Here is a 27,280-nt window from a genome sequence, read left to right as displayed (position 1 = left end):
CCAGGGGAGTGAAAGGGCCATTTTAATGAGGAACTACAAACTGAGACCAGGCCACAATTCACAGTGACAAGAGGCCATGCAGTGGCAGTGCGAGACCAGGAGAGGGACAGCAACAGGATATAGCATCCACATACCAACCATTCGGAAAGTAAAGACAGGTCTGGGCTTGCACCCCAACAGGGCTGGTGTCCACCAGAGTAAGTACCCCTACTACTCAGCTGCTCCTTCCTGGTCCCCAGTCCAGTGCAGGGGCCAGCACAGCAACAGCGGCAGCCACAAGCAAAGGAGGGCCCAGTGCTTTCTGGAAGTGAGCCAATGGAGAGGGCGTTGCATATCCCAGTGAACCTGCCATCTGTCCCAGTTGGGACATAGCAGCCACCAGAGGTCACACCCACACACAGAGAGGACAGAGGGTAAACAGGAGACACTAGGCTCATAGTATTCCTTCTGGCCCCAGAAAATACAGGGGTTCACAAGTGTGGCCAGAAAGGGAGTCTGTATACCACCTTGAAAGCTGCAAGGGGCAAGGGAGAGTCCTTCTTGGCTACCAGGGCTATGATTTGCCTACCATCCTTTCTACCTTACACCAGGCAGCTTTTGGGCACTTGGACAAGGGGTTAGAGATCCTGGGTTTCCATACCTGAGAGTTCTGAGGGCCAGAGTTGGCTGTCACTATTTCTGTTGTCTTGCCTGTAGTACCCCAGAGGGACAACGTCCCGTAACAAACCCAGGCCTCAAGACCCTGTCCTGCTTGGGTCCACTCAGCTCTGGCAACGCCCATTCTAGGCCCAACATATCAGAAACTGTGGCTCCAGGCACAGCCCTCAGACTGGGACCCACTACTGCTTGAGTTGCTTTTGGTCCCAGGGAAAGCCAGGACCAAGACTGGACCGTGGACGGAAATGGAGGACTAAAGACCCCTGTAGGAGAACTTTCCCAGATTATCTTCTAGATCAGAAATGCCAAACAACCAGCAATGCACAAGTTCAGTGCGACCCCTCTGCCACCTACTGGCCTTTGGCCTTTAAATCCAACATTTTTTGTTGGAAGAGTCAGATGCTCAGGGTAGGGCAGGGTGAGGACAGGATTTCTGGGGATGGTGGCACCGCTTCCAAACCCAGGGTATGGGAGTAGGGAAGCGACCACTGAGCATGGGGAGCAAAGCACGGGGGGCCAGACTGATAGGTGGGGGAGTCCGAGCCTTGCTCCGTTAGCACAAGCGCTTGTATGTGTAGATGTAGGCTTTGCAGCTGGGGCATGTGTGTGTCACATCCTTGAAGTCATTGATGAGGCAAGGGATCAAGCAGCAGCCCAGATCACACCTGAATCAAGAGACAGGGAGAGACAGGTTAAGGCCTGAAGAGAAGAGGCAGAGGTGCCTTGCTAGCCCTATTGTGCCAGTACCCCATACCTACCCCATGAAGCAGCAGAAGAAACCCAGCACAAAGTTCATCAGGCCGATCTCATAGGAGATCTTGGTGGTGATGGCCTGCTGGCAGTGAGGACACACCGTCTGTACCGGTGCACCTTCAAAAATCTCTCCTTGTAGGACTGTCACCGTGGTGGCCGCCCCTGAAGGGACCAAAACGGTGGCCGTGTGGCCCCCGGGACCTGGGTAGGGCCCTGGTGGGTATGGTCCTGGTGGGTAGTAGCCCATGGGTGGATGAGGTCCTGGAGGAGGGTAGAAACCTATAACAGCATAGAATATAGGGCAGACAGAGGTCATTGGTTAGTTGTATGTCTCGTGAGATGAGCAGAAAGCCCAGTGGCCCAGCACTTAGTACAAAGCCCCCTAGAGGGCTACAGAGTAGCAGTAGGAGGAGGTGGTTTTGTGGCTAGGGTCCTGAATTGATGTGGCCATCATATTTGTCCAATCTTTCCTAGTTTCTACTCCATGGGACCAAGATAAATATGGCAGAGCCAGGAATGCAGCACTCTTTTTCCTTTGCTCTCGTGTATGGCAAGAAAGGACTGGGTCGCCAGGCCTGCAAGGATGGAAATTTCCTTGTCCTACCTCCACCCCACTCCTGGATAGAGCTCCTCTGTGTCAGGACCAGCCCAATCTGAGTGGTAGTGCCAGAGAGCTGCTGGTAAGGAGAGGTCAGACCTCCACTGAGGCTCAAGTCCTTGGCAAGAAGACTACATGAACACCCACTGTGATTGAGGAACTTGCCCTGAGCCAGAGTCCAGGTGTCTGTGCCATCCCTTGTCCACAGTTTATGACCAGTAACTGCCCACAGTGAAGGTTGGATAGTATCTGCCACAGTGATCTCCTTGTGTCCCTTCCAACTCACCTGGAGGCATGTAGGTGCCATCTGAACCCACATGGGGGGGGATGAAACCAGGCTGGGACATTGGGTGGCCTGGTGGCTCATAGGGTGGCGGACCAATGTCTGCAGGAGGCAGTGGCATGCCTGGTGGGGGCTGCATCACAGCTGGGGAGGTGCGGCCTGGATAGAAAAGGCAAGAATTAAGAAGCAGCCGGGCATCACACCTGTAATCCTAGCTACTCAGGAGGCTGAGATCTGAGGATCGCGGTTCAAACCCAGCCCCGGCAGGAGAGACTGTGAGACTCCTATCTCCAATAACCACCAGAAAAACCAGAAGTGGCGCTGTAGCTCAAGTGGTAGAGCGCTCGCCTTGAGCTGAAGAGCTGAGGGACAGCGCCCAGGCACAGAGTTCAAACCCCACGGCTGACCAAAAAAAAAAAAAAAGAAGCAAATCTGGGCCCAACATATGCCGGGATAGACATCACTGCTTTAGGACATGGAGTGATTTTGGAGCAAAATAACCTCATTGTTAACAGTGAACAACACATCTGGAGAAGAGAGGGTTACCCTACCTGGGGTACGTGGAGCTCCACTTTTCTCCTCCAGAAGGGGGGCTGTAGGGCCCCCAGGATAAGGAGGGGGTGGTTCATTAGACATCTTCTCTTCACTGATGCTCCTGGACTGGAGAGAAAACACAGACATGAACTGCTGAGTTCTCTGGACTCTGGTTACCACCCGAAGTGTAAGCCCAAGTAACAGGCCTCCTTGGCTCCTCCTCCTGCAGGCAGGGGTCTCTTGCCTTGGGCTCAGGTACATGAAATCTCTAAGATGGGATGGGAAGGGCTAGTAGGCTGAGAAAGCTGTCTTTTGGAGTGTGACCAGTGGACTGACTCTGGCACTGGGGATGCCCCCACCGTTCCCAACACCTGCGTTCTTTGGAAGCTGGAGGTGGTCCTGGGAACAGGAGCCATTGAAGTAAACCGATAGACCTGACGTTCTAAGAACCTGACCGAAGGCTCCACCAAGGACAGTTTGGCACCTCCAACATTTTAGGACACACCCACAAGGGGCCACCTCTACGAAGGGCTGTGGCAGCTAGGGAAAAGGGTGACAGCAGACTTCATACCTCTCAGATCCTGCTGCTCAGAGAATGGAGGCAAGTGAAGGTCTTGCAGCTGATGGCTGGGACAAACGGCTCTGGGGAGCTGTTTCAAGGTGATCAGAAGGAATACTGTCAGTCAGGCCACCCTCAGGCTGAACTACTCCACTCTCCCACCCTGCCTCACAGTTCCACTTTCTCCCCAGAGTGCCCTCCTCTTCCCAAGAGATACACTTCCCATCTATGAAGGAATGCAAAAGAATCCAGCTATGGTTCTTGTTTGTTGAGAGTGGGAAGAGGAAGAGAGAGTTAGTGGAGTCCGTTCTTCACCACATTCCCTGAGCACCTACTATTAGGAATGAGGAAGAGTAGCCTGGGTCCTCTGGCCCTCCTCCATACATGGCATCATAAGAGTAGCCATTAACAACATTCTCACTGGGACTACTCTCTGCAAGTAATAGTATGATCTAGAAAACAACTCGGCAGTATAGCACACAGAATTGTATGTGTAGCTTTTCAAATAGAGCCCAGCATAGACTTGTTACAGTCCAACCACATGGGACAGAGACACTAAATAATTCTTCCAGACATAAGGAAGCATGGGGTTCATAAACTTAAATTTAACCAATCAGCAGGACCAGAGGGACCAAGCCCAAACTTTGGGCTCAACTGACAGTTTGAGAAATGGAAGGAAAAAGATCAGAGCTAAAACTATCAAACTTGTGACCCTTCTGATGCTTCAGCCTACCTAGTGCTGGGATGGAGGAATGTGTCAATGCATATAATAGGTATTTGGAATAAGCATTTGTTGAAAGATAAACAATAGTTGGGCACAATGGCTCGTTTGTTATCCAAGTCAATAGGAAGCAGAGATGGGATCAAGGGCAGCCCAGGAATAAAAGTTTGTGGAATTCCAAATTAACCAATGGCTGAGTACAGTGGCACATGCCTATCATCCCAAATCATCCCAAACTCCTGGGGAAGCACAAAGGCAGTGGTGCCTGTCTGACATCCCAGAACAAGGAGAGGTGGCTCAAACTCAGTACCACAAAATATATGCAAATACAAGTCAAAACCTGAGCAGCTCAGCGGAAGAACACTTGCTAGCGTACATCCACACCATACACGCTGCTGTAGAGGAGGCAGCCCTTGTGGGCTCAATGTGCATTTCCCTTACAGCTGCCTGCCATACACTAGTGGCTCCTTCAGCCCTCCATATCCACACCTGTCCTCTAAGTGCAGCACAAAGTGGGACACATTCCTTCAGTGCAGAGGACAGAATGGACAGTGGCTCATGACAATTCTCAGAACTCAAACACCAACAGCCTGTGTGCCTTCCAACTCAGACCTCAGAGCTCATCACAGGCAGACTTGACCCACAAGCCTTCAGGCAAAGGCAGTGGAGGAAATGAGAAGAAAGCAAGGTGTAGCCACAAGAATTCCATTGCAGACACTGGTCTGGGGTGTTCTTGAAAGTCAGACTGTCCTGAGTAAGGACCCAGGGAAGAAACAGTTCTGCATTCTGAGTCAGGTGATGGGGGTTCAGGAGTGCTGAGCCCTCCACAGCCTCAGAGCAGCCTGTGGATAGCATGTGCTATCTGCATGTCACAGAGAAGGCAAACAAGCTCCTGATGTCCCCAGGGGCTGCACAGTCTCACTGTCACCTCAGGTGTTTTGAAGGATTTATTCTGAGCCTTAAACTACCTTTACCCATTTCTAGGTACAACACTGAGGATGTTGGGAGTGCCATACATCCCTGGCTAAAGCTGTGTGTCTGCTGCTCAGACCTGAGCAATGGCCCCTGCTGCAGAAGCCATTTGCTCTTAGGGAGCAGAGATGCTTTCCATAGCTGAATTATGAGCAGAAAAGGAGCCAGAAATGTGTGCAGGGGTAAGGTGCTTGTGTTCCTGAGGGTATCATCACAGGGCTTTACAGATCAAACTGGCAAGATGCTCAGTGTCCCACTGTTGCATTTTTCAGGTGCAGGCTCAGCCAGCAAGGAATGATTTGGGCCTTTGTTAGTACAAGGAGGGCAACATGGTGGGTAGCTGATGTGTTAGGAGGCTCCAGATTGTGATGGAAGGACAGAACATGTGCAGCAGGCACTGTGGAAACTCTGACACACACAAACCTGCAGCATCCCTGAGTTGTGAGAATTCTTACCAATGAGGGCATCAAAAAGAAAACCCTTAGAGCTTCAGCAAGACACAGGAGAGCTGGGGCAGACTCAGGGGTCTCGGATGGAAGGAGTGTTCCGAAGAAGGGCTGGTCACCCTTTACCAACATAGCCTAGCAATTGCCATACCTTTCTGCAGGAAGTTACTCATGCAACCCGGGAAGATGGAGCCTTGCCTCCAGCTGCCTGTGCCCATGACCCACCACAGCCACCTTCCCACTGCTCCCAGCAACCCAACTCTTTCTGCAAAGCCACCCTCGTATCCCACAACCCAGCCTACTGAGCAATGTCTAAATCCTACATGGCATCTGCTTCTCAGCACCAGGTGGGTGAGGTGGAGTGTGATCAGTACAGGCTGTACCCTAAAATGCAAACGTTTGCTCTGAACCCCAGGGTTGACCCCAGCCTGGCCCCCGCTCATTCAGGCCCACTGTAAGGTGCACTCTTTCCCTTCACTCAAGGCCCTGTGCAGAGCTGTCTGCACGCCAAACCTCACAGACACATAGAAGCTACCCCTTCTTCTGTGAGGTGCCAGCTGGAAACTTTCCCAAGAGTGATGATGGAAGTGGTATTGAGATGCCTGCAGGGGCGTTTATATTTTAGGGCCATGTGGAATGTGACTCAGCTCCAAGGAAACAGTCTTCTAACATAGAATCAGCGTAGCACCAAACTCAGGACCCCATTTCTGTCTCCCACTTGGGAGAAGGCTGACTTCATGTCAGACTGTGAGAATGGACAGAACAGGGAGATCTGGAGTCAGATCAATGTTTCCCTTCTAGGCCAGGGTCTTGTGCAGGTCAGAACCCTCACTTTCCTGTATGAACTGAACTAGGCCACCTGCCCCTCACGCCAGGCCCCAGTGAGGTGGTGAAGAGCTGACTACGGAGACAAAGACCTTCTGGAATCATGGTATGATGGACTTACAACTTTGTAAAAAAGCTCTGAACTGTACTTAACGATGGGGATACATCCTGAGAAACAGGTGATTCCATGTTGTGCAAACTACAACAGCTACATTGCTAAATGATAAATCCTATTGGAACCCCTGTCGTATAAGCAGTCCACCTAAGGCCAGAATGTCATGTTGCACTTTAACTGTATCATGGCATGACTGTACTTGGAAAAGAATATAATTCCAGAGCAAGTCAGGGAAGGGGAGCTTTAACTAGACTGGGGGTCAGGGGTTCCACTCCTGCTGCTGAGTTCAGCTACTCTCTTCAGGTCTACTGCTTCCCAGACAGGAGTTCCAAGTGCAAGGCTTTGGAGCCCTGGGGACTGTTCCTGGCCTTCTGCTCTGTTTAAGCCTATTCATTACTCCTTGCTGAAAGCAATGCAATTGATCCAAGGCCAATGCCAAGCCAACAGGCAGCAGCCTGTGGCAGGCCCAGCAGTATGCCTACTGCAGCTGCAAGTCCCCTGGAGGAGGCAGGTCTCAATACCTCTTGGCTACAGCCAGGGTCTGCAGGGTCTGAAGTCATCCTACATACTGAGGATACCAGCCATACATCCATGGTCTCTTCTATCCCTGTAGGCCTGTCAGCCGACACATTGCCACGCCCTTGTGGAAGAAAGCCCAGGAGAGAGGGGCACTTTGAAGCTTTCGGCCTACTGGGACATTGAGCATGGCCAGCTTTGCACATAAGCTGGCTCTCTTGAGACTGAGGATTTCACCAGGTGGTGAGGCAGAGGTGACAGAGAGGACAGGGTCCAAAGGGACCTTCTGGCATTACTTCCTCAAGGGTCTACTAGAGGCATGTTGTCAAATTTTGGTGGGAAGACTCCATTGCATTTGATTATTAAGGACCTCAAATAAGTTATGGTTTTGTAGGTTACATCTTTAAAGACCACAAGTGAGGAGCCAGGTGATCCTGGCAACATGTGTAGAAGTAGCAGGCTTGCTTTGTTCAAGACACTGCTGAACTCAAGTCTGTGTCACTGCTTTGTGTCACTTGTTTTTTGGGAGCGGTTACGGGGTTGACCCCAGGACCTCAAACACAACAAGCCAACACTTTACTACTAGCTGCATCCCACCGCATCAGGTTTTTTTGTTTTTGTTTTTGTTTTGCCAGTCCCTGAGCTCCTCTATGCTCAAGGCTAGTGCTCTACCACTTGAGCCACTGCGCCACTTTCTGGTGGTTTATTGGAGATAAGAGTTTTCACAGCCTTTCCTGCCCGGGCTGGCTTTGAACCATGGCTGGCTTTGAACTGTGATCCTTAGATCTCAGCCTCCTGAGTAGCTAAGATTACAGGCATAAGCCACTGGCACCCAGCTCCATTTCCAGCTTTTTCTGAGTAGTTTATTGGAGAGAAGTCTCACGGACTTCCTTGCCTGGGCTGGCTTCAAACCACGATCTTCAGATCTCAGCCTCCTGAGTAGCTAGGATTACAGGTATGAGCCACTGGTGTCCAGCTTTTTTCTTTTTAAAAGCTCTATGTAGAAAAAAGCAACAAAAAGCAGCTAATTCAGCCAACAAATGAAAACAACCCTGTATGTCTTTTGCCTCTAGACAACTATGGAACTGTATGAAAGGATTGTATACCTTACAATCACAACAGAATGCTAAGCCACTGTGTTAAGCACCAGTGGCTCATGCTTGTGATCCTAGCTACTTGGGAGAATAAGAATGGGAAGGTCATGGTTCAAGGACAGTCTGACCAGAAAAGTTCACCAGACTCATCTGAAGGGAAAAAGCTGGGCATAGTAACACATTCCTGTCATCCCAGGTGGATTGTAAACCAGTCAGGTAGGTGAGTGAGCAGTAAAAGAGACCCTACCTCAAAAATAAGGCACAAACAAGGCCAGCAGAGTTGGCTCATTGGTAGAGCAAACTTACTTAGCAAGTGTGAAGCCCCAATTTCAAACTTCAGTACTGCCAAACAATAACAACACAAAAAGCCACTGATACTCATCCATTAAGACTCAGGAGGCTGAAATCTGAGGATAACAGTTCAAAGCCAGCCCCAGCAGGAATGTCCATGAGACTCTTATCTCAATAAACCACCAGAAAACTGGAAGTGGCGCTGTGGTTCAAGTGGTAGAGTGCTAGCCTTGAGCTGAAGAACTGAGGAACAGCACCCAGGTCCCGAGTTCAAGCCCCATGACTGACCAAAAAAAAAAGAAGTTAATGTTTACTGCCTATGTGGCACTGAATTGTGTGTATAGTGGTCAAGACCAGCTCAAGTTCCAGCAGATTCTCTCTGATTCTGTACCATTATTTAAATGCAGCACAATGCAAAAAAGGCAAGATAACCAATACTGTTATTTCCTGACAGGTCTCAGGGTTTCCTGAGACCACAGATCCCATTTTGAGAGCCTCTGTGCTGGAGAAACCCCACTGCACTGAAGGTCCCCACTGGGGACCCAAGTGTGTTGTTTTACCTGGGCTGTACTCTGGAGAGGTACCTGCTGCCATGGGAACAGCAGTCATGACATGCACTCTGCATCAACCACACCAGATCCAGCACTATACCCTGTGTGAGAAATGAAACTCAAATCTCATTTGCTGACCTCTCATGGTAGAAGCAAGGTTTAGTGGTAGAGTGCTTGCCTAGCATGCATGAAGCCCTGGGTTCAATCCCTCAGTACCACATAAACAAAAATAAATAAAACGAAAGTGTAACAGCTGGGTGCGGTGGCAAACACTTATAACCCAGCATTCAGAAAGCTGAGCCAGGAAGGTTGTGAGTTTGAAGGCTGAGCTACATAGACCATCACAAACTTCAAAATTCAAAAAGTACAAAACAAGCAGCACAGAAGGGTAGCCTAGCACCCAAGAGAACTGAATAAAGGCAACCTACTGTTACCACTGAGCACCAACAGGCATCAATGCCTCTGTCCTTAGGGGTCTGATTCCTAGCAGTGGGGGATCCTGGTGCCCATGTACCACCAGCATCAACCTCAAGATAAGCAACTCAGTTCCTGCGTTCCTTCTTAGCAGAGCAGAGGCTGTGCCTCTGTTCTTGGGACATCTGTGTACAAAGGCAGGACAGTAACCCCGCAAAGGCCAGTTCCTTTTTTTTTTTTTTTTTTTGTCGGTCGTGGGGCTTGAACTCTGGGCCTGGACGTTGTCCCTCAGCTCTTCAGCTCAAGGCGAGCGCTCTACCACTTGAGCTACAGCGCCACTTCCGAAAGGCCAGTTCTTTAGTGGACTTCCCTTTGAGCATGCTGGGGCCTCCGTGGATATCCTCAGTTCAGCAACACCCTGGAATGCCCTCCACCCAGGGTGGCTGGGCACAGCTGCTGCACAGCTGTGTTCTAAGGCCTAGTTGGTTGCCACTGTCCCTCCCTAGAGGAACTCCCCTCATGGCAGCCCTGGCGCCAGCAAGACTGAGGGGCTCTTGTCCCCAGAAGGCAGGTCCCAGGCCCCAGGCCTCTGGCCAGGAGCAGGGTGTTCTGCCTTGCTGGGGAAAACTGCCTCACCCACAGCCTCCCATCTGCAGACACAGGCCATGCTGCTGAGATGTGGGGAAAGGCACTCAGGGACAAGCCCCTTGATGACCCTCATTTAGGGTGGAGTGGGGCAGGGAAAGTGTGTCTTCTCGGAACCTGGAACATGGATTGGAAGCATCACTTCAACAGGCACTCAGCCTTCCTTGTCCTGAAGTCAAACCCAGTCAGAGAGGACCGGCAAAGGTCACCTGACTGAGGGCAGGTAGGCCAATCCCCATGGATAACTTGATAAAATGGAGAAAAAAGTCTCTGAGCTTGCCCAATGCCATCACTGGAGACATGGCCCCAGGCTTCCTACTTCTTATCCAGTGCCCTCCTTAAGCTGTCTAGCTGTTGTGCTTAGGAGCTTGTTTCTGCATGCTCAGCTACCAATGCAGAAAACTCCTTCAGGAATTACAAACAGGGAGGGGAAATGAGGAACATGGTGACTATAGCTGCACTTATGCTAGCCAAAGAAGTCACCAGCACCTGGTTCCAGACACAAGACATGGTAACTGAGAACCAACTAATTTCAGAAACATCACTTACGTTATCAAAATGGAGCCCTGGAAAAATCTTTCACTGCACTTAGCTGACACAAAATGGTTTTCGGTTAACTTCTAACTAGTCTGCCAGAAGATTAAAACATACCATCCTGAACTACAAAAACTGGTAAGGCCCTTCCTTGCCATCAGACTGTGTTGTTACAACAGCCATGGACACCAAGTGGAACAGTCTTAACTGCACCACAAACACCTCCAGGTTCTGAGACTCCAGGAAGAGGGGCTTGTGCCAGGACTTGCTTAAGTCTCCCCATTCCACAAGAAGAAGCAACCTTTGGCTCCTTTCTCCTTCACATACTTCAGAGTCACCATGTTTTGGCCTCCTCCCAACTTGCTCTCAGAACAGTGAGGTGATCTTGTCTTAGATTTCTCATGCAACAGATCACTCCATTATCATTATTATTATTTTGTCTGTCCTAGGGCTTGAACTCAGGATCTGGGGGTTGTCCCTGAGCTTTTTTGCTCAAGGCTAACACTCTACCACTTAAGCCACAGCTCCACTTCTGGATTTTTGTGTTTAATTGGAGATAAAGAGTCTGCCAGGGCTGGCTTTGAACCATGATCCTCAAATCTCAGCCTCCGTAGCTAAGATTATAGGCGTGAGCTAGGTGAAGACCATGAGCTGCCTTAACCTATGTCATTTTGTAAAGGTGACCAGAGGTCATAGGTGGAACTGATAATACAAGGCAAATTAGCAACTTCTTGGTAAAACTTCCCAATGGCACTCTTTCAGGCTTTTAAAGCAGCCTTTTCAAGAGTGTTAAAAGCACTCAGTGGCCTGGGAAGGTGGCTCAGTGGTAGAGTATTTGCCTTGCATGCACGAGGCCCTGGGTTTGATTCCTCAGCACCACATAAGCAGAAAAGGCTGAAGTGGCGCTGTGGCTCAGGTGGTAGAGCGCTAGCCTTGAGCTGAAGAGCTGAGGCCAGGCCCCACAACCAACCAAAAACAAACAAAAAAAAAAAGCACATAGCAAGCTTCACTGCAGGGCCAGACAGAAGTCCTGAGAATATGCCCAGTCCTGGGGCAAAGAAGCCATCAGGAGCTCAGCCAGCCTGCACCTATAGTGCTCTATAGAGCACTATCAGGGCACAAATGTCAGCAAAGGTGCACTGGGAAAATGGCAATGAAAGTGCTCTAAGATCTACAAGTGAGAAGCAACTGAAACTAGAACTTTCTTTACATTATGTGAAATAGTATATGGAAGTTTAACAAAATTCCTATTGCTTGAAGTTCACAACAGACCCTAAGAGTTCACTCACACAAGTTGGGACAAGAGAACTCCCTGGGAAATGGGAGTGTGTATCATATTTGGCCTTGTCACATTTGACCATGAATAAATTCCTTTATGACTCAGACCTCTAAAGGCAACCTTTCAGGAATGGAAAAGCCATCAGCAATGACAAGGTCTGAAATCTCTGCTGACACTCATGCAGGCATCTGGAGCTGTGGCTATCCCAACTACTCTGAGCAGCTGAGGAACAGACAGAGCTAAGTCTTCAGCTGTCCTGACATATCAGTGCTGTTCCATAGCACTGCCAGGCCTGTCTTGTGTCAGATTCTTCAGGTGTTGTTCAGAATACCTTTGAGTGCTTTGACCAGTGGAATCCCATGTTCTTAGCTTAACAAAGATTTCATGGTACCAAGAACAAAAAGCTGAAGTCGTGCTGCCCAGCCCCCAGCTTTTCCATGGTAAGAACAGGGCTGGGAGGGAAATGGGATGCAGAACGAAGCTGTCTCCATGGGGCCGCTGTTCCTCCATACCTCTCAAAGCTCACAGGTCAGTCAAGGACTTTAATGAGCAGTTGGACTTGGCGAGTTCTTTCCTTTACCATCCACTTTCAGAATAAACCCAAATGACTATACTTGAATTCAATTCTGCACTCAAAACAGTATCTCTGAGTGAAAGAGGAGGCACAGAAGTGGAGTGACAAAGAGTGAACAAATGTAGCAATGGTACTCCCTGGACACTATGTTGAAAATGAACTATACAACTTGTGGGTGGGGACGGGAGGAAAAAACTGAGAGCGAGGGAAAGGGTAACGTTGTTCAAAAAGAAATGTACTCTTTACCTGAATTACGTAATTGTAACCCCTCTGCCTATCACCTTTATAATTATAATAAAAAAATAATAAATGGGTCAGGTGCCAGTGGCTCACGCCTGTAATTCTAGCTACTTAGGAGGCTGAGATCTGAGGATCTCGGTTCAAAGCCAGCCCAGGCAGAAAAGTCCATGAAACTCTTATTTCCAATAAACCACCAGAAAACCAGAAGTGGCGCTGTAGCTCAAGTGGTAGAGCGCTAACCTTGAGCTGAAGAGCTGAGGGACAGCACTCAGGCCCAGAGTTCAAGCCCCATGACCGACAAAAAAAGAAAGAAAGAAAGAATAAATAATAATAAATGGCTGGGAGTGTGGCTTAGTGGTAGAGTGCTTGCCTAGCATGCCTGAAGCCCTGGGTTTGATTCTTCAGTACCACATAAACAGAAAGAGCCAGAATTGGTGCTGTGCCTCAAGTGGTAGAGCGCTAGCCTTGAGCACAGAGAGGCTCAGAGACAGAGCCCCAGAATTGGCAAAATAATATTAATTAATTAATTAATTACTTTTGAAACAAGTATTCCCAGCACTTTAGGGAAGGATGGAGCACAAGTAGTTGTGTGCCTGGAGAATTGACCAGCTATTAGGGAGACAAGACAGCTGAAATGCAGACATAGCATCTGAGTTTATTCACCCAACGAATACTGAGCTCCCACTATGTGTCAGGCACTTTTCTAGGCAACCAAGGTGGGGACATCTGTCTTAATGGATGGGAGGAAGACCTGTAAAACAGAAATACAGAGCATGTCACACAGTGATGAGTGCTGCACAGCTGTGATTCTACCCTAAACACAGAACATTCCAGATCTAAAAGGGGCAAGGTGAGCCATGTGCAGAGATGAGGAGAAGGTCCAGGGAAAACATCTGAGCAGAGCTGGTGGCAAGGGAGCTTAGGGTACAAGATGGTGGGGTGAGGAGCTGGGTTAGGCCCTGTAGTAACTGGACACTCATTTTTACTAAGTGAACTAGGAGGCTTTGGGGGAATTTGGGAAACTGAAATTTGTCCTACTTTGTCCTGGAGCAGTGGACTAACGGATCCACCAAAGCCCTGGTATCAAATAAGCAGCTCCTGAAGGGAGGACCCCAAAGTACTTGGGTATCACCAGCGGCCATAGGTACAGTTCCTTTTTTGGTCATTTTGACAAGAACCTCTGAGAAAATGATCCGTGTAGCAACTCTCGAGGCCAAGCAAGTAAATGATACTAGCACATGAGTTGGATAGGAGCTGGGAGGGGTTTAAGGCCTACCTCCTGAGGGAATACTAGAATACCCGGGGAATATGAGCACTGAGAAGTGAACATTTGAGGCTTTCTCCCCTAGAACTGGCTAGGATTCATCAGGTTCAAGCATGAGCCAGTTTTACTCACAGAGCTATCATGTTACCCCTTTCCAAGTGAATACCGATTTGAAAAGTCAAGACACTTGACTGAAATCCACCCAACAATTCTGGAGACTCTACAAGATCACTCATCTCAATGTTCCTGTGCTCAGAGAGCTGCCCTCAGGGAAGCTAGGGCATGCTTGGGAAGAACTTACAAAAGATACCAGGGAAAATCAGCCAGAGCTCTAGCTGTGGGTCCATCCCGAAAGGAAGACAGGTAAGGAATTCCAGGCCCCAAAACAACACTGGTTACAGGAGGTGGATTTTGCCACAATACCAGGGGAATATGGACACCACAGCCTGGCTGGGGCTCCCTGAGGGCCTTATACCCCTTATACCCTTATACCCTTATACCCCTTATACCCCGGTTACCAAATGGTGGTTGAAAGGGGTTCTGGACACTTCCCCCTTAAACCTCGACCAACTGATAAGTTCCCCTAAGTCCATAGTTCAAAACATGCTCCTACAATCTCAGCTCATCTGATGGGTCAAGGTTCAAGGGGAAAGTTCAGGTTCCAGGCCTACCACAATTCACTCCAGCCTTAGCATGCTGTACTTCACACTTCCCCAAGCCATCTGTACATTTGATGAATGCTTGAGATTATCCTCAGTGAATGGCTACGCTATTCCTAACCAACTGTTCAGTATCCTCAGCTCAGGCCAGAGCATAGCCATAGTTCTCACTGGCCCCTCCTGCAAATGCCTTTGTTTATGGCCAAAATCCAAAACAGGAAAAAATATCATTTCTTGAATTGTACCATCAGCGCCATGGAGATGTAATCACAGTGGGGCCAGGAAACCTGTTTCCTGCCTATTTCCCTGGTCTTCTCTTCCTTTAACCCCTAATGTTCAAGAGAGCTGGGTGGGCAGCCCTGCTCTGATGTGTGGAAACTTCATGGAAGACACCCTGTTGCTTCCCCAGCTGGAAGATTTGTACCACTGAGGATGACAGGTGAGAACCCACCAAGGAGGAGCAAAGAACAAACACATACAGAGAGCCCCACACTGAACAAAAATCTCATTTGTTCTATAGCCCCACTTGTAAAGCTGTTGTACTTTTCTTGTCAGCTGAACCTATGACACATTTCCATTTTGTGTTAGAATTCTCTTCAAAAGTCACCCAAGGCAACTCTTGTACCTTTCTTTACCTACTTCTACCTGTTGTGGCTTTTTTCTTCAGTAAGAAAAAACCCAGACACTGGAAACAGCTCTGAATCCAGACTGAATTAACATTTATTGAACACTAGTAGCAATCTAGTTTTCAGAACTCACTCACAAACCAGGGACACTGGAAAAGTAACAACAAATATTTTCTGTAAAGTGATCTAATATTGGCAAAAATGTGCTAACTGTTTTCACAGAAAGTACCAGAATATTACTGAATCGGACTCAAGTTCCTGGTTTAAGTAATCCTTCCACCTCAATTCTTGGGACTACAGGAGCATGTATGCCCCTGTGCCTGTTTGATGAACCTATTTGTCCTGTATTACATGGCTTCACATTGTTTTTACTTAATCTAATGTGAAGGAACCCTAATCTTTTCCACACTTATAGTGGATACAGGCCTGGGTGTTGTTCTTCACCTAGATGGGAACGAATGAGGCCAATGGCTTCAACTTCACAGGACTGGCCTCCATTAAGGTCTGCTGACTCTAACTCTAAGCAGTGCTGGTCCCAAGATCCCAGCGCTATCCCCAGAGCACTGCTGACTCAGAGTAGAAGAGGCAGAGTAGGGCCAGGGCTCAGAAGTTGGCCAGACAAGCCATCTCCTTTAGAGTAAAGGTCTATCCACCTCCCTTTCTGCCGCCCCCATCCCCGAATAGTATTTGGGAGAATCCAGACAGAGCACAGATGAGACAAGAAACCTTCCATCAGCACTGCCAACCTGGCTCTCTTCTCCTTCCACTCAGGGCCAGGTACTCTGCAGAACTTCCCCGGCATGCTGTCTTCCCACTAGATCATTGTCTACATACAGGGCAGAGATAATAGCATGCAATTCTATGACTTTAACTGACACATTTCTCAAACTGTCCTCTATGAGGAAAAATACATCCTTCTTGAATAGTGTTTCTGAAACAGACAAATTTCAATAGGGCCTGTCTCTTCTGTCTCAAATGAACTGGGTAAGAGAGGGATTCACATGTGACTATGGGACCAAATACTGGGGCCCAGGAACTCAAAGCCATGCCCTCTTGAGCTTGCCAAATGTGCTTCCCAACCCTGCTCCCGAGAGCTTAAAAAAACATCCACCAAACCAGGTAAGTTCACTTCAATTATTGTCAGCATGATCTGCTGGGGCAGCGTGGCCTCTGAGGCACATTACATTCTCTCCCTCTCAAAACAATCTTAGTCCCTGAAGTATTCACACATTCCATGGTTCTACTCTCAGGGTGATTCTAGAATGATGGATTTTAAGTCCTCCTAAGAGCACACTAAAGGTTTCTCCTGTTTCATCAGGCACATGCTAAGGAAATACCTCCAAATCTCTGGATCTTCAGGGCTGGGAGGCTTGTGTTGGTTAAAAAAAAAAAAAAAACAACAATAAGCAATCTGGGCAACAGTGGCTCATGCCCATAATCCTAACTACTCAGGAGGCCGAGATCTCACCATCAGGGTTTGAAGCCAGCCCAGACCTACAAATCTGAGAAAACTCATCTCTGATTAACCAGCAAAAAGCTGGAACTGAAGATGTGGTTCAAGTGGTAGAGTGAATGCCTTAGTGAAAAAAGCTAAGTGAGAGTGCAAAGACCTGTGTTCAAGCTTCAGTACTGAGGGGGGAAAAGCCAGAAGTGAAGGCATGGCTCAAGTGGTAAAGCACCAGCGATAAGAAGATAAAAAAGACCGTGAGGTCCTGAGTTTAAGCCCCAGTACTGGCAAACACACACATACAAAAATAAATAAAAATTTTTAAAAAGCAACAAGATTCTAAGGCTCTAATGATGTGCATGCTTAATTATTTGGAACTGAAATGTACTAACATGCTATCTAATGAAATGTACTAATGTGCTAATACTTTGGCATGTATAAACAATACTGGATATTTGATAAAGTACAATGAAACATTAACTGTGCGTACATTCTAGGCAGAGGTTGATATGCATCCAATGGAAAAATTCAACTTGTCTGTATTTTCAGATTTTTCCTAATTAAATGTGGAGTGGTTGGGTTTCCTGAAACGGCCAGTGATTAACAATACCTTTCCCATTAGGAGAACAGGGTAGTTGGGCACTGGTGGCTCACGTCTGTAATCCTAACCCTTCAAGTTCAAAAGAGGGCGGGGTGCCATAGAGTAAGATGGATGAGGAAGAATGATAGAGAAGAAATTGAACAGAGTCCAATGTATGTACTTATAGATATATCACAACCAGTACGTGCTAATAAAAATGTTTTAAAGAAGAGGAGAGGGAGGGCAAGTAGAGCTGGCTGGCCTCTTCACCCCACCCAACTCTGGTCAGCCCCCAGGAAGAAGCAAAGTACCAAGGAGAGCGATCCCATTTGCCTATGCCCTGACTGTCCACATTCCGCCCCAGAGAACATATACAAAACGGTCATAATAAATACAAGGATGTGCCCCCCTGACAGGAGCCCTTGATCCTCAGCCCCAAGTGTACCGGGGAGTTATCTGGGGAGCGTATTAAATACAGATTCTTGTGCTGCACCCCCGTAAAGTACCCAGTAAGAACCTAGGAAGGGGGTGGAGGTGGACCCAGGAATCTTCTGTTAACAAGGACCCTAGTCGTTCTGACGCAGAAGATCCTGGGCCCATTACTCCATCTCTCTTGCCACCTGTTGAGAGGATCCAAGGAATCCACCTTCGTCAAGGTCCTGGGTGGCCGGCTGCCTCCCTAACCAGTTTGCTCGAGGGCCCCGCAGTGTCACGTCCACCAGTCCCGCACGCGCCGGCGAGCCCGGGGCGGGGGGGGGGGGGGGGAGCGCGGGGAGAGCTCCTCTGGGACCGCCAAGGTCACCCGCGGGGCTCGTCAGGGCTGCTCTGCTTGGAGACCCTCCTTCAGACCCCTGGCTCCCTCATCTTCCACGGAGAAATGGCCCAAGCTTCAAAAATCGTGGGAACCAGTGATCAGAGGGGGCCACGCCAGTAGCCAAGCCCTCGAGACTGGTAACCCCAAGGCTCCGGAAAAGCGGTCGCCGCAGCCCCGCGGCTGCAACTACCACCGAATACCACCCCCCCCACCCCCCGCCCTCAGGCCGCCCGGGGTCTCAGCACCCATCCCGAAGGAGACGAGCAGAGCCAAGCCGTCCCCACCCCCCTTTTACCTCCGAAGCCAAGCACCAAGGCTTGTCTGGGACGTGAAGACGGGTAGGGGGTCTTCCTACCCGACGACCAGTAAACCCCCTCCACCCGCAGGTTCTGCGGGGACGCCACCCCCGTGTGCCCAGCGGCCCCGGGGGACCAGCAGACCGCCTGCGCGCCCGGAGGCTCCTGGGACCTGTAGTCAAACTGTGCGCCCGAAGACTCCTGGGACTTGTAGTCCCGCCGCAAGCCCGGAGGCAGGGATCTAAGCGCCCGGCGTGCAACGCGGGGAAAGGGGCGGGACTTCGCGCCCCCAGGTCACTCGGGCCTGTGAGGAGTGAGGCCCAGCCCCCCGTTCAGGATGAGGGTGATGGACGTTAAGAGGCTGTTCCTGGGAGAGACGCCACCCCCGAACACGCCGAGGCGACTCACCGTCCCCGCCGCTTGTCAGCAGAGGAAACGCTGCGGCCGGAACGGCCGCCTCAGCAGTTGGTGGTCGCACCCTGTCGGAGGAGGCCGGTAGGCTCCGGTGGCGTCTCGGTGAGGCGCTGGGCCTCGCGCGGCACGTGACCCTTCTCCGTGACGTCAGGGGGCGGGGCGTCTCGGGCGCGACCTGAGCACGTGGGAGGACCGGGAGCCTGTCAGTCAGCTGGGCCGAAGGTTGCGGCGTCCTGGGAACCGCGGGGCTGGCGTGCGTTCTCGGGCCCCGTCCGGTCCCCCGCCGCTCCCCCCAGCTCCCGCACCCGGGGAAAGGATGCTGCACTTTTTTTTTTTTTTCTTCTTTTGCAAACAGTTGTCAGTTCAGGCGCTGCGCGTAAAGTTACTGCGCCTGCGCTCAGAGGACCTTCCCTTCGGGTAGACAGTAAACCAAGTCCATCACGAAGGAAAGTCGCCAGCTGTCCTAACTGGGACTTGTGGCCTGCTTCCTCAGGACAGGGAGGTGAGGGGCTGGCTCGTGTGGGGAAGGACTGGACGGTAAAGGCTACGGTGAGGAACTTGGATCGGTTACTCTGAGTGTCAGCTCACGCTGCTGAAGAGCGCTAGACAGTAGAATTACAATCGATCAACCTCATTCACAAGGTTTTGTATTTGCTTCACAGACACACCTGCTCACTGACATTGATTTCTAACCCCCAAAGCACTATGGTGCTTTCTCATCCATTCGTGAACATACAGTTCACATTCTTAGCTGAAGTCAAATTTAGCCTTCAAGTGTCTCTTGGGGTGGGGGTGGGGGGGTAAATCTCTTTAAGTGCTATGAATCTCTCATTTTTGTGTTTCTTGTTGTGACTTTGCTGTTTAACACAGCCCCAAGCTTAGGGTTTAAAGTGCTCTCTAGTTCCTAAGCCTAAGAAAGCTGTGAAGTGTGTTACTGAGAAAATGTGTTAAATGAACTTCAGAGTTGGCTTTGAATCAACAATATATATAACAAGGTTTCTTTATATACTCATAAATCCAACGTTGCACACTGATTTGTTCACAAGCATGTGTGACCAGAGGCTCACAAGGACTTAACCCTACATTCCCCCCACACCCCAGAAATAGTGGCTTAGTGTTCACTAATTCATCATTTGTGTTTTTCTGTTTTAAACATTTTTTACTAATTCATCATTTGTAGTAGGTTTTATAGTATATAATTATCCTAAACAGTAAGACTTAGCTAGATATGATTTGTTGTTTCCTCTGTGAAGAGTGCTTTAGACCAATGGAGGCCATTAGGAAACTGAGAGGCCAGCACATACATATAATTTTTTTAGACATGTAAAACACGGGTGAAATTAATTTCAATGATACTATATATCCCAACATGTGCAAAATATTATGTCAGTATTAGCATAAAATACCAGTGGATAGATTTTATTTATTTTCACACCATCTTTGGAATGTGTTGTATTATTTTATTATATATTTTAATTTACAGCTAAATTTTGTTTGGTCCCATTTCAAAAGTTTGTTGCATGTGGTTTGTGGCTACTGAATTGGACAGTATGGATGTAGAAGCTATATCTACATCATTTAGTCACTTGACCAAGCAAGGTCTTGTCCTAGCCTTGGAAATATACAAAATGGAATGAAGCCCAATCTCTGTTCTCAAAGTGTACACAGTCCAGCTAGGGAGGCTAACATAATAGCTTATTTTGAAGATGTCAGCAAGCTTTGAGAGTTCAGAGGAGGGAATACCCAGACAAGGAATGATTCAAAGAGGAGATGGGCAATTAAGCTGGTCCTTCAAGGATGTGTAGGAGTTCCCCAGGTGAAAAAAGAGGTAAAGGGCACTCTGGGCAGGAGAGCTACTTATGCAAAGTCATAAAGAAGTGAAATGTGGTGTCTGGGGAAATACATGTAGGGGTGGTGTGTGTGTGTGTGTGTGTGTGTGTGTGTGTGTGTGTGTGTGTGTGTGTGTGTGTGTGTGTGTGTGTGTGTGTGTGTGTGTTGCTGGATGTAGGGGTGGTGTGTGTGTGTGTGTGTGTGTGTGTGTGTGTATGTGTGTGTGTGTGTTGCTGGAGTTAGAAACCCAGTGCCTCATACATGTGAGGCACATGCTCTCCCACTTAGCTCCACCCCCAGACCAGAAAAATAGTTTTGTATGACTGGGTAGAAGAAAGATGCAGATCTGAGGGAATTTGGAATATGTCCTGTTCAGTAGCTAAGAAGTCATGTTGAAAGATGAGGCAGGAAGTTACCTTAGGAAGGGAAGGGGGCTCTGAGGGATCCAGAGAAAAGACCCGTAGAAACCAAGAAAGAGAAATAAAGTGTGGACTAAAGGGTGGCAAATGTGTCTCCCACAGCAGAGGGCAAATAGAATGGGACATGCCAGCCCCACCAGATGCCTTATGAAAATTTGCTGATCCTCCGGGATCCATTTGGGATCCGGTGCCAAAACCAGTGAGAGCCTAAGTTTTAGTCAGAAGAAATGGAGTTCAAGTCTTAGGTCACACCTTGGTGTGGAGCTCCTCAGAGTATTTAATACTTCTGGCTTCAAAATGGGAGAGACATGACAGCAGCCTGTTGTGTGGGACTGGCTTCACGCACTGAGCCACTGCTCACAGTGCCTGGCATGCTGCTGCCACCCAATACAAATGGCAATTATTAGTACTGGCTGGCCTGGGAGAGCTCTGGGCCTCAATTTGGTCACCTACAAGATTGACTCATCACCTCCCAGCTGCCTCGAATAAGAATCCAGTAATAAATGAAACAACTGAAGTGTGTGTGGTATGAAGGCAAATGTTCCTTAAAAGATTAAATGTAAAGCCAGGTGCTGGTGACGCATGCTGCCTGTAATCCTAGCTACTCAGGAGTCTGAGATCTAGGAGCATAGTTTGAAGCCAGCACTGGCATGAAAGTCTGTGAAACTCGTATCTCCAGTTAACCACCAAAAAGCCAGAAGTGGAGCTATGGCTCAAGTGGTAAGAGTGCCAGCCCTGAATATAAATGCTCAGGGACAGTACCCAGACCCTGAGTTCAAGCCCTAGGACTGACAAAGAAAGAAGGAAAGAAAGAGAGAGAGAGAGAGAGAGAGAGAGAGAGAGAGAGAGGGAGGGAGGGAGGAAGGAAGGAAGGAAGGAAGGAAGGAAAGAAAGAGAAAAAAAGAAAAGGAAGGAAGGAAAGAAATGGAAAGAAAAGAAAAGAGCCGGGGGCTGATACCTCACGCCTGTAACCCTAGCTACTCAGGAGACTGAGATCTGAGAATCACAATTCAAAGCCATCCCAGGCAGGAAAGTCTGAGACTCATCTCCAATGAACCACCAGAAAACCGGAAGTGGCGCAGTGGCTCAAGTGGTAGAGTACTTGCTTTCTGATGAAGAGCTCAGGGACAGTGCCCAGGCCCAAAGTTCAAGACCCACAACTGACCAAAAAATAAAAATAAAAAAAGACAAAGGAAAAAAGAAAGAAGAAAGGAAGGAAGGAAAGAAAGAAAAAGGAAATGAAAGGAAAAGATAAAGTGGTAGAGCACTAACCTTGAGTGAAAGAAGCTCACAGACAGTGTCCAGGCTCTGAGTTCAAGCTCCAAGGCCTGCGAAAAACAACCAATGCAACCCCCCCCAAAAAAAAACAACCACATATGGATATATCCCTGTAATCCTATCACTTAAGAGGAAGAGGCAGGAGGATCGAAAGTTTGAGGCCTGCCCTGGCTACATAGCAACTTTGTCTAAAACAAATACATTCCATTTCTAGAACTATGCTCCAAGAGAACAGAGGAAATACATCCACACAAAGACCTGTGTGCCATTGTTCATAGTCTGGAAGGTCATATTCCTAACTGCTAAAGAGTAAGAATAACAGATCAAACTTCAGTCTCCTCTGAATCAGAGGACTTCAGCTTTTGAACATCTGAAACTTTCTTTGTGTTGCTCAGTTTTAGCACCAGTCTTGTTAGATAAGTTCCCATCCTAGATTTCTGACCTAAGTCCTCATCCGTATCATACCCCAGGGTGCTGGGTCTACCCTGGCCTGCCTTCAGCAAAGGTCTTGTTAGATCAGATTAGCCAAGAGTTACCCTGCCCTCAGTAGTATTCCATCTACCAACAGCACCCTCCCACTCCTTAGGTATAAATGCCTACTTGCTTTGTGGTCTTCAGAATTGAGCCTATTTCACTTTTCCCCTGTTACAGTTATTCCTGAATAAAATCTGTGTATGCAGCTTTTGCTTCTGTCTAGCTCTGGTTTTCTGTGACACCCCACTGTCCATCAGCTGATGAATGGATAAACAAAATGGAGCCTATTTATACAACACAATATTATTTAGTCATGAAAAGGGATGAGGTACTGCTATAGGCTACAACATGGATAAAAATATCAAACCATTGTACAAAGTGAAAGAAGCCAGTCACAAAGGACCATGTATTGTCTGACTCCATCTACACAAAATGTCTCTTACCATTTGGATCTAAAGTATACCCCCAAAGGCCAGAGCTAAAGGCTTGGTTGCCAGCTGATGGCATTATTGGGAAGTGGTGGAAACTACAAGGTATGGGCCTGCTTGGAGAAAGTAGGTCACTCGGGCATGTCATGGAAGAGTACAAGTTGACCTTGCCCCTTCTTTGCTGTCTCTGTTCCCAGCCACTATGTGGTGAGTGGCATGCACCCCCACCATGATTCTCGGTCCTCACCACAGACCCACAGTGATGGGGAAATGTGACCACAAACTAAAGCCTCTGAGACTGAGACACAGTAAGCCTTTGCTTTCTCAAGAGGATCTCCCTCAGATATTTTGTCAGAGTGATAGCAATCTAATAGTTCGGGGTGGGGAGTGGGGGGGGACGAAAGAAGGAAAAGGAAAAACCACTGGAAGAAGAAAAGGAAAATGAGGCGAAAGTACTTTTTAGAGTGATTAAAACATGTTCTGAAACAGATTGTCTGCACATACCCTGAAAACCACTGAATTGTATATTGTAAATGGATGGATTTCACTGAGTGCTGGTGGCTCACACCTGAAATTCTAGCCGCTCAGGAGGCCAAGATCTGAGATTGTGGTTAGAAGCCAGCCTGGGCTTGAAAGTTCCTAAGACTCTTATCTCCATTTAGCCACCAGAAAACCAGCTGTGGATCAAAGTGGTAGAGCACTGGCCTTAAGCAGAAAATCTCAGGGACAGTGCCCAGGCCCTGAGTTCAAGCCCCACAACTAGCAGAAAGAAAAAAAAATACATAGATGGAATTGTATAGAATGTGAACTAGATATTATAAAACAGTTGTTACTAGCAAATGAGGGAGACAGAGGCACCCAGAGCAACTTGAGAAGGCTTCAAAAACAGAAGGAAACAACAAAGCAGAGGCCAGCATCTTTGTACAGGGTAGAGCCACGTTGTTTGCTTCTTGCTCTGGAGTCCTCCAGTTGTCCAATCAGGAGCCCACGACTGTCCCAGGAGGTACTTGCTCCGCCTTGGAGTGGAACTGCTCATCTCACCTTTTCTTCGGGACACCAGAACGCAGCTCCTTCCGCGTCACTGGCTCTTCCCCTGGCTCCTGAGGCTCGCCTCCCATCAGCACACGTGTATTGCAGAGCCGGCAGCCTTTTATTTTTAGTCCAGATTTTAGCAAAACTGGGGCGGCAGGAGCACCAGAGGCCGGGCACACCTTCTGCAACAGGTGCCTTTGCACTTGGTGGCCCTCTGATCACCTCTGACGCCATCCTCTGGCCGTGAACAAACACTTCTTGGACTTAAGTGGGCAGTTCCCCACCCTCTCACACACCCCCCTCAGTGCCTAAGCCTGTGCTCCTGACTGTGTGCTTCAATGCAGCAGCAGCTCAAGGTGCAGCACGGTGGCACACAGGGCAGGACCAAGTCCCCTGTTGCCTTGCGTGACAGCACAGAAAGCCACCTTTCTCAGTCTATTGTTTTTAGACCAGAGTTTAAATCAGACCTGATAAGCCCAGAGTGGTGTTACATGTATCTGTAATCCTAGCACTCAGGAGGCTGAAGTAGGAGGATCGGGGCCATAGAGGCCAGCCTAAGCTACATACCAAGACCCTGCTCAAAAGAAGAACAAATAAAAAATGAGGCTCACATAGTACATTGAGATGCTACAAAGACAAGTTCTTGTAAGTGTTTAGTTTGTGCAGGGCGCTGGTGGCCCATGTCTGTAATCCTAGATACTCAGGAGGCTGAGATCCTAGGATAGAGTTCAAAGCCAGGCCAGGCAGGAAAGTCTGTGAGACTCTTATCTCCAATGAACCACCAGAAAACTGGAAGTGGTGTTGTGGCTCAAGTGGGAGAGTGCTCACCTTGAGCTGAAGAGCTCAGGAACAGCACCCAGGCCCAGAGTTCAAGCCCCACAATGAACCAAACAACAACAACAAAGTGTTTAGCTTGGTGATTTTTCACCGGTACAGCCAGCACTGGCACCAGGTTGGGACCCAGAGTGTGACCAACCTTTCCTCCCCCACCCACAGCCTCCCTGGCCCCTTCCATTCAGCAGCCCCCACTGGGAAGTCACTACCCTGTTCTTAAGAATAGATTCATTTTGCCCTGTTTTTGAATCCTTACATAAGTTGGAGCTGGTTGGGATATACAGTGTGTCATTTTTGGAATGCAAAAGCCCCAGGTGACCGAAGGACATTTGGAATGCCCATGGGAGCTGTGACCTGTTCAGGAGGAAGTATCCGCCTCCTCTGCTTCCTCCTTGGTCTCCCCTGCCCCTATAGCAGGTTGATGCACCAGGAACCTGAAAGCCTCCGACAAGCTAACATCACTAAGCACTGTGTGCTGGGCACTCAGCCGAGCACTGGACGCACATCTCCCTCCAGCTCAGCGGAAAGCCCGCACACGCTTACCTCTGACTCCCAAATTACATGCAGGGCCAGGGTGGGTGAGGAACATGCTCAGGGTCTCATAACCAGCACCCTGCCGACCCCAGGCCTGGGTGTGCGTCCTCACGCCCCAGGGCTGGGTGAGAGCCCGTCCTTGCCAGGCCAGTTCTTTGCATGCAGCACAGGCCAGCGAAGGAGCCTGCCAGCCAAGCTAGCCAGCGTGTCAGGATTTGGGCATCGCAGTTCCAGACCTCCGATACAGGACGGTGCTCCCCATCACAGTGCTACAGGACGGTGCTCCTGCTCACAGTGCTCTGAATGGTGAGTGTGAATTTCTCTCATCAGACCACACCCCAGAAATCTACCTCATGCTCCCGGCTGCGGGCCCAAGTTACCCGAGAGTCATTTGCAGTCCTCCTGCCGCAGCCTCCCAGCTGCTGGGACTCCAGGCATATACCACCACACTGGCACCACACTCAGAGGTGAGCGTCTTCATCTTTGTACTTTGTACAGCATTGGGTTCCTGCAGCGTGAACTTGGTTGGTGTGGCTGCTTCCACCCAGTTTTTTAGCTGTGAGTGCCAAACATACAACCCATTGACATTCTTCCTTGTGTATAATACTCCCATGTGCAGATATGACCGAGTTTGTCTGTTTGGCTGCTCCTGGAGTCTTGGAAATCCCAGATGTGGATTTTGCCTTTTACAAATAGTGCTGTTACAAACACCCCAGTATGTGACCTGAGGCTCTCTCTGTTGTGTGCCCTACAAGGCTGGGTCAGAGGGTGTATAGAGCTGCTCCACTTGGTCATACCAAATACTTGGCACAGGGCTGGGAAGGTGGCTCAGTGGTAGAGCGCTTGCCTTGCATGCATGAGGCCCTGGGTTCGATTCCTCAGCACTACATAAGCATAAAAAAAGCCGGAGGTAGTGCTATGGCTCAAGTGGTAGAGCGCTAGCCTTGAGCTGAACAGCTGAGGGATAGCACCCAGGCCCAGAGTTCAGGCCCCACGACCGACAAAAAAAAAAAATACTTGGCACAGCACTCCTGCCTGTTCATATGCCTTAGCATGTGAGGGTTCTGCTGTTCACACGCCTGCCATCCCTGGCTATTTCCAGCTCTTCAAGTGTAAAGAATTAGGAGACTGATGTTTATTTTATATCTCTGTGGTTAATGTGGCCCCCTGAGAGCTGACAGCTCCTTTGGAGCCATCATCCATTGAGCAAAAGTGTGCTAAGTACCTGCCATGTGCTGGACTCTGGTTCTGATACTAGAAAGAGAAGGAAGAAAAAGGTCTGTTCCTTTACCAGGCACCAGTGGCTCATGCCAGTAATCCTAGCTAGTCAGGAGGCCCAGCTCTCAAAGCCAGCCCAGGCAAGAAAGTCAATGAGACTCATCTCCGATTAACCGCTAAAAAGCCACAAGTGGAGCTGTGGCTCAAGTGGTAGAGTGCTAGCCTTGAGCAAAAGAGCTCAGGGACAGTGCCCAGGCCCCGAGTTCAAGTCCCAAGTTCAGCGTGCGCGCATGCATACACACACACACACACACACACACACACACACACACACACACACACACACACACACACACACACACACACACACACACACACACACACACACACACACACACACACACACACACACACACACACGTCTGTACCTTGAAGGAGTGCCAAGAACTCCAGATATCACACCACAGAAGGCCCCTTGCCTTCCATAGGATGAAGTAGACCAACGCCCAGCCCTGACACTGACAGGTACAGG

At 49.0% G+C, this 27,280-nt stretch overlaps 1 protein-coding gene across 2 annotated transcripts; it reads right to left on the bottom strand.

Annotated features, from left to right (window-relative positions):
• Positions 1-18,831, bottom strand: LOC138814573 (cell death-inducing p53-target protein 1). Of its 2 annotated transcripts, none has more exons than XM_070003577.1 (6): positions 18,696-18,831; positions 3,397-3,475; positions 2,843-2,951; positions 2,295-2,450; positions 1,416-1,689; positions 1-1,322 (listed from the first exon to the last, which is right to left on the bottom strand). In XM_070003577.1, the coding sequence occupies exons 3-6, from the start codon at positions 2,925-2,927 to the stop codon at positions 1,211-1,213; spliced, it is 627 nt and encodes a 208-aa protein (XP_069859678.1). In that variant the 5' UTR covers positions 2,928-2,951; positions 3,397-3,475; positions 18,696-18,831; the 3' UTR covers positions 1-1,210. The 2 variants fall into 2 exon arrangements, with proteins under 2 accessions (XP_069859678.1, XP_069859679.1); XM_070003578.1 differs by lacking the exon at positions 18,696-18,831 and adding an exon at positions 18,287-18,438.
• Between the last annotated feature and the right edge of the window lie 8,449 nt (positions 18,832-27,280).

The sequence above is a fragment of the Dipodomys merriami genome, unplaced genomic scaffold, assembly GCF_024711535.1.
Source record: "Dipodomys merriami isolate MVZ:Mamm:240054 unplaced genomic scaffold, mDipMer1.0.p SCAF_60, whole genome shotgun sequence".
NCBI lineage: Eukaryota > Metazoa > Chordata > Mammalia > Rodentia > Heteromyidae > Dipodomys > Dipodomys merriami.
This window is presented reverse-complemented; position numbering and strand designations above follow the sequence as displayed.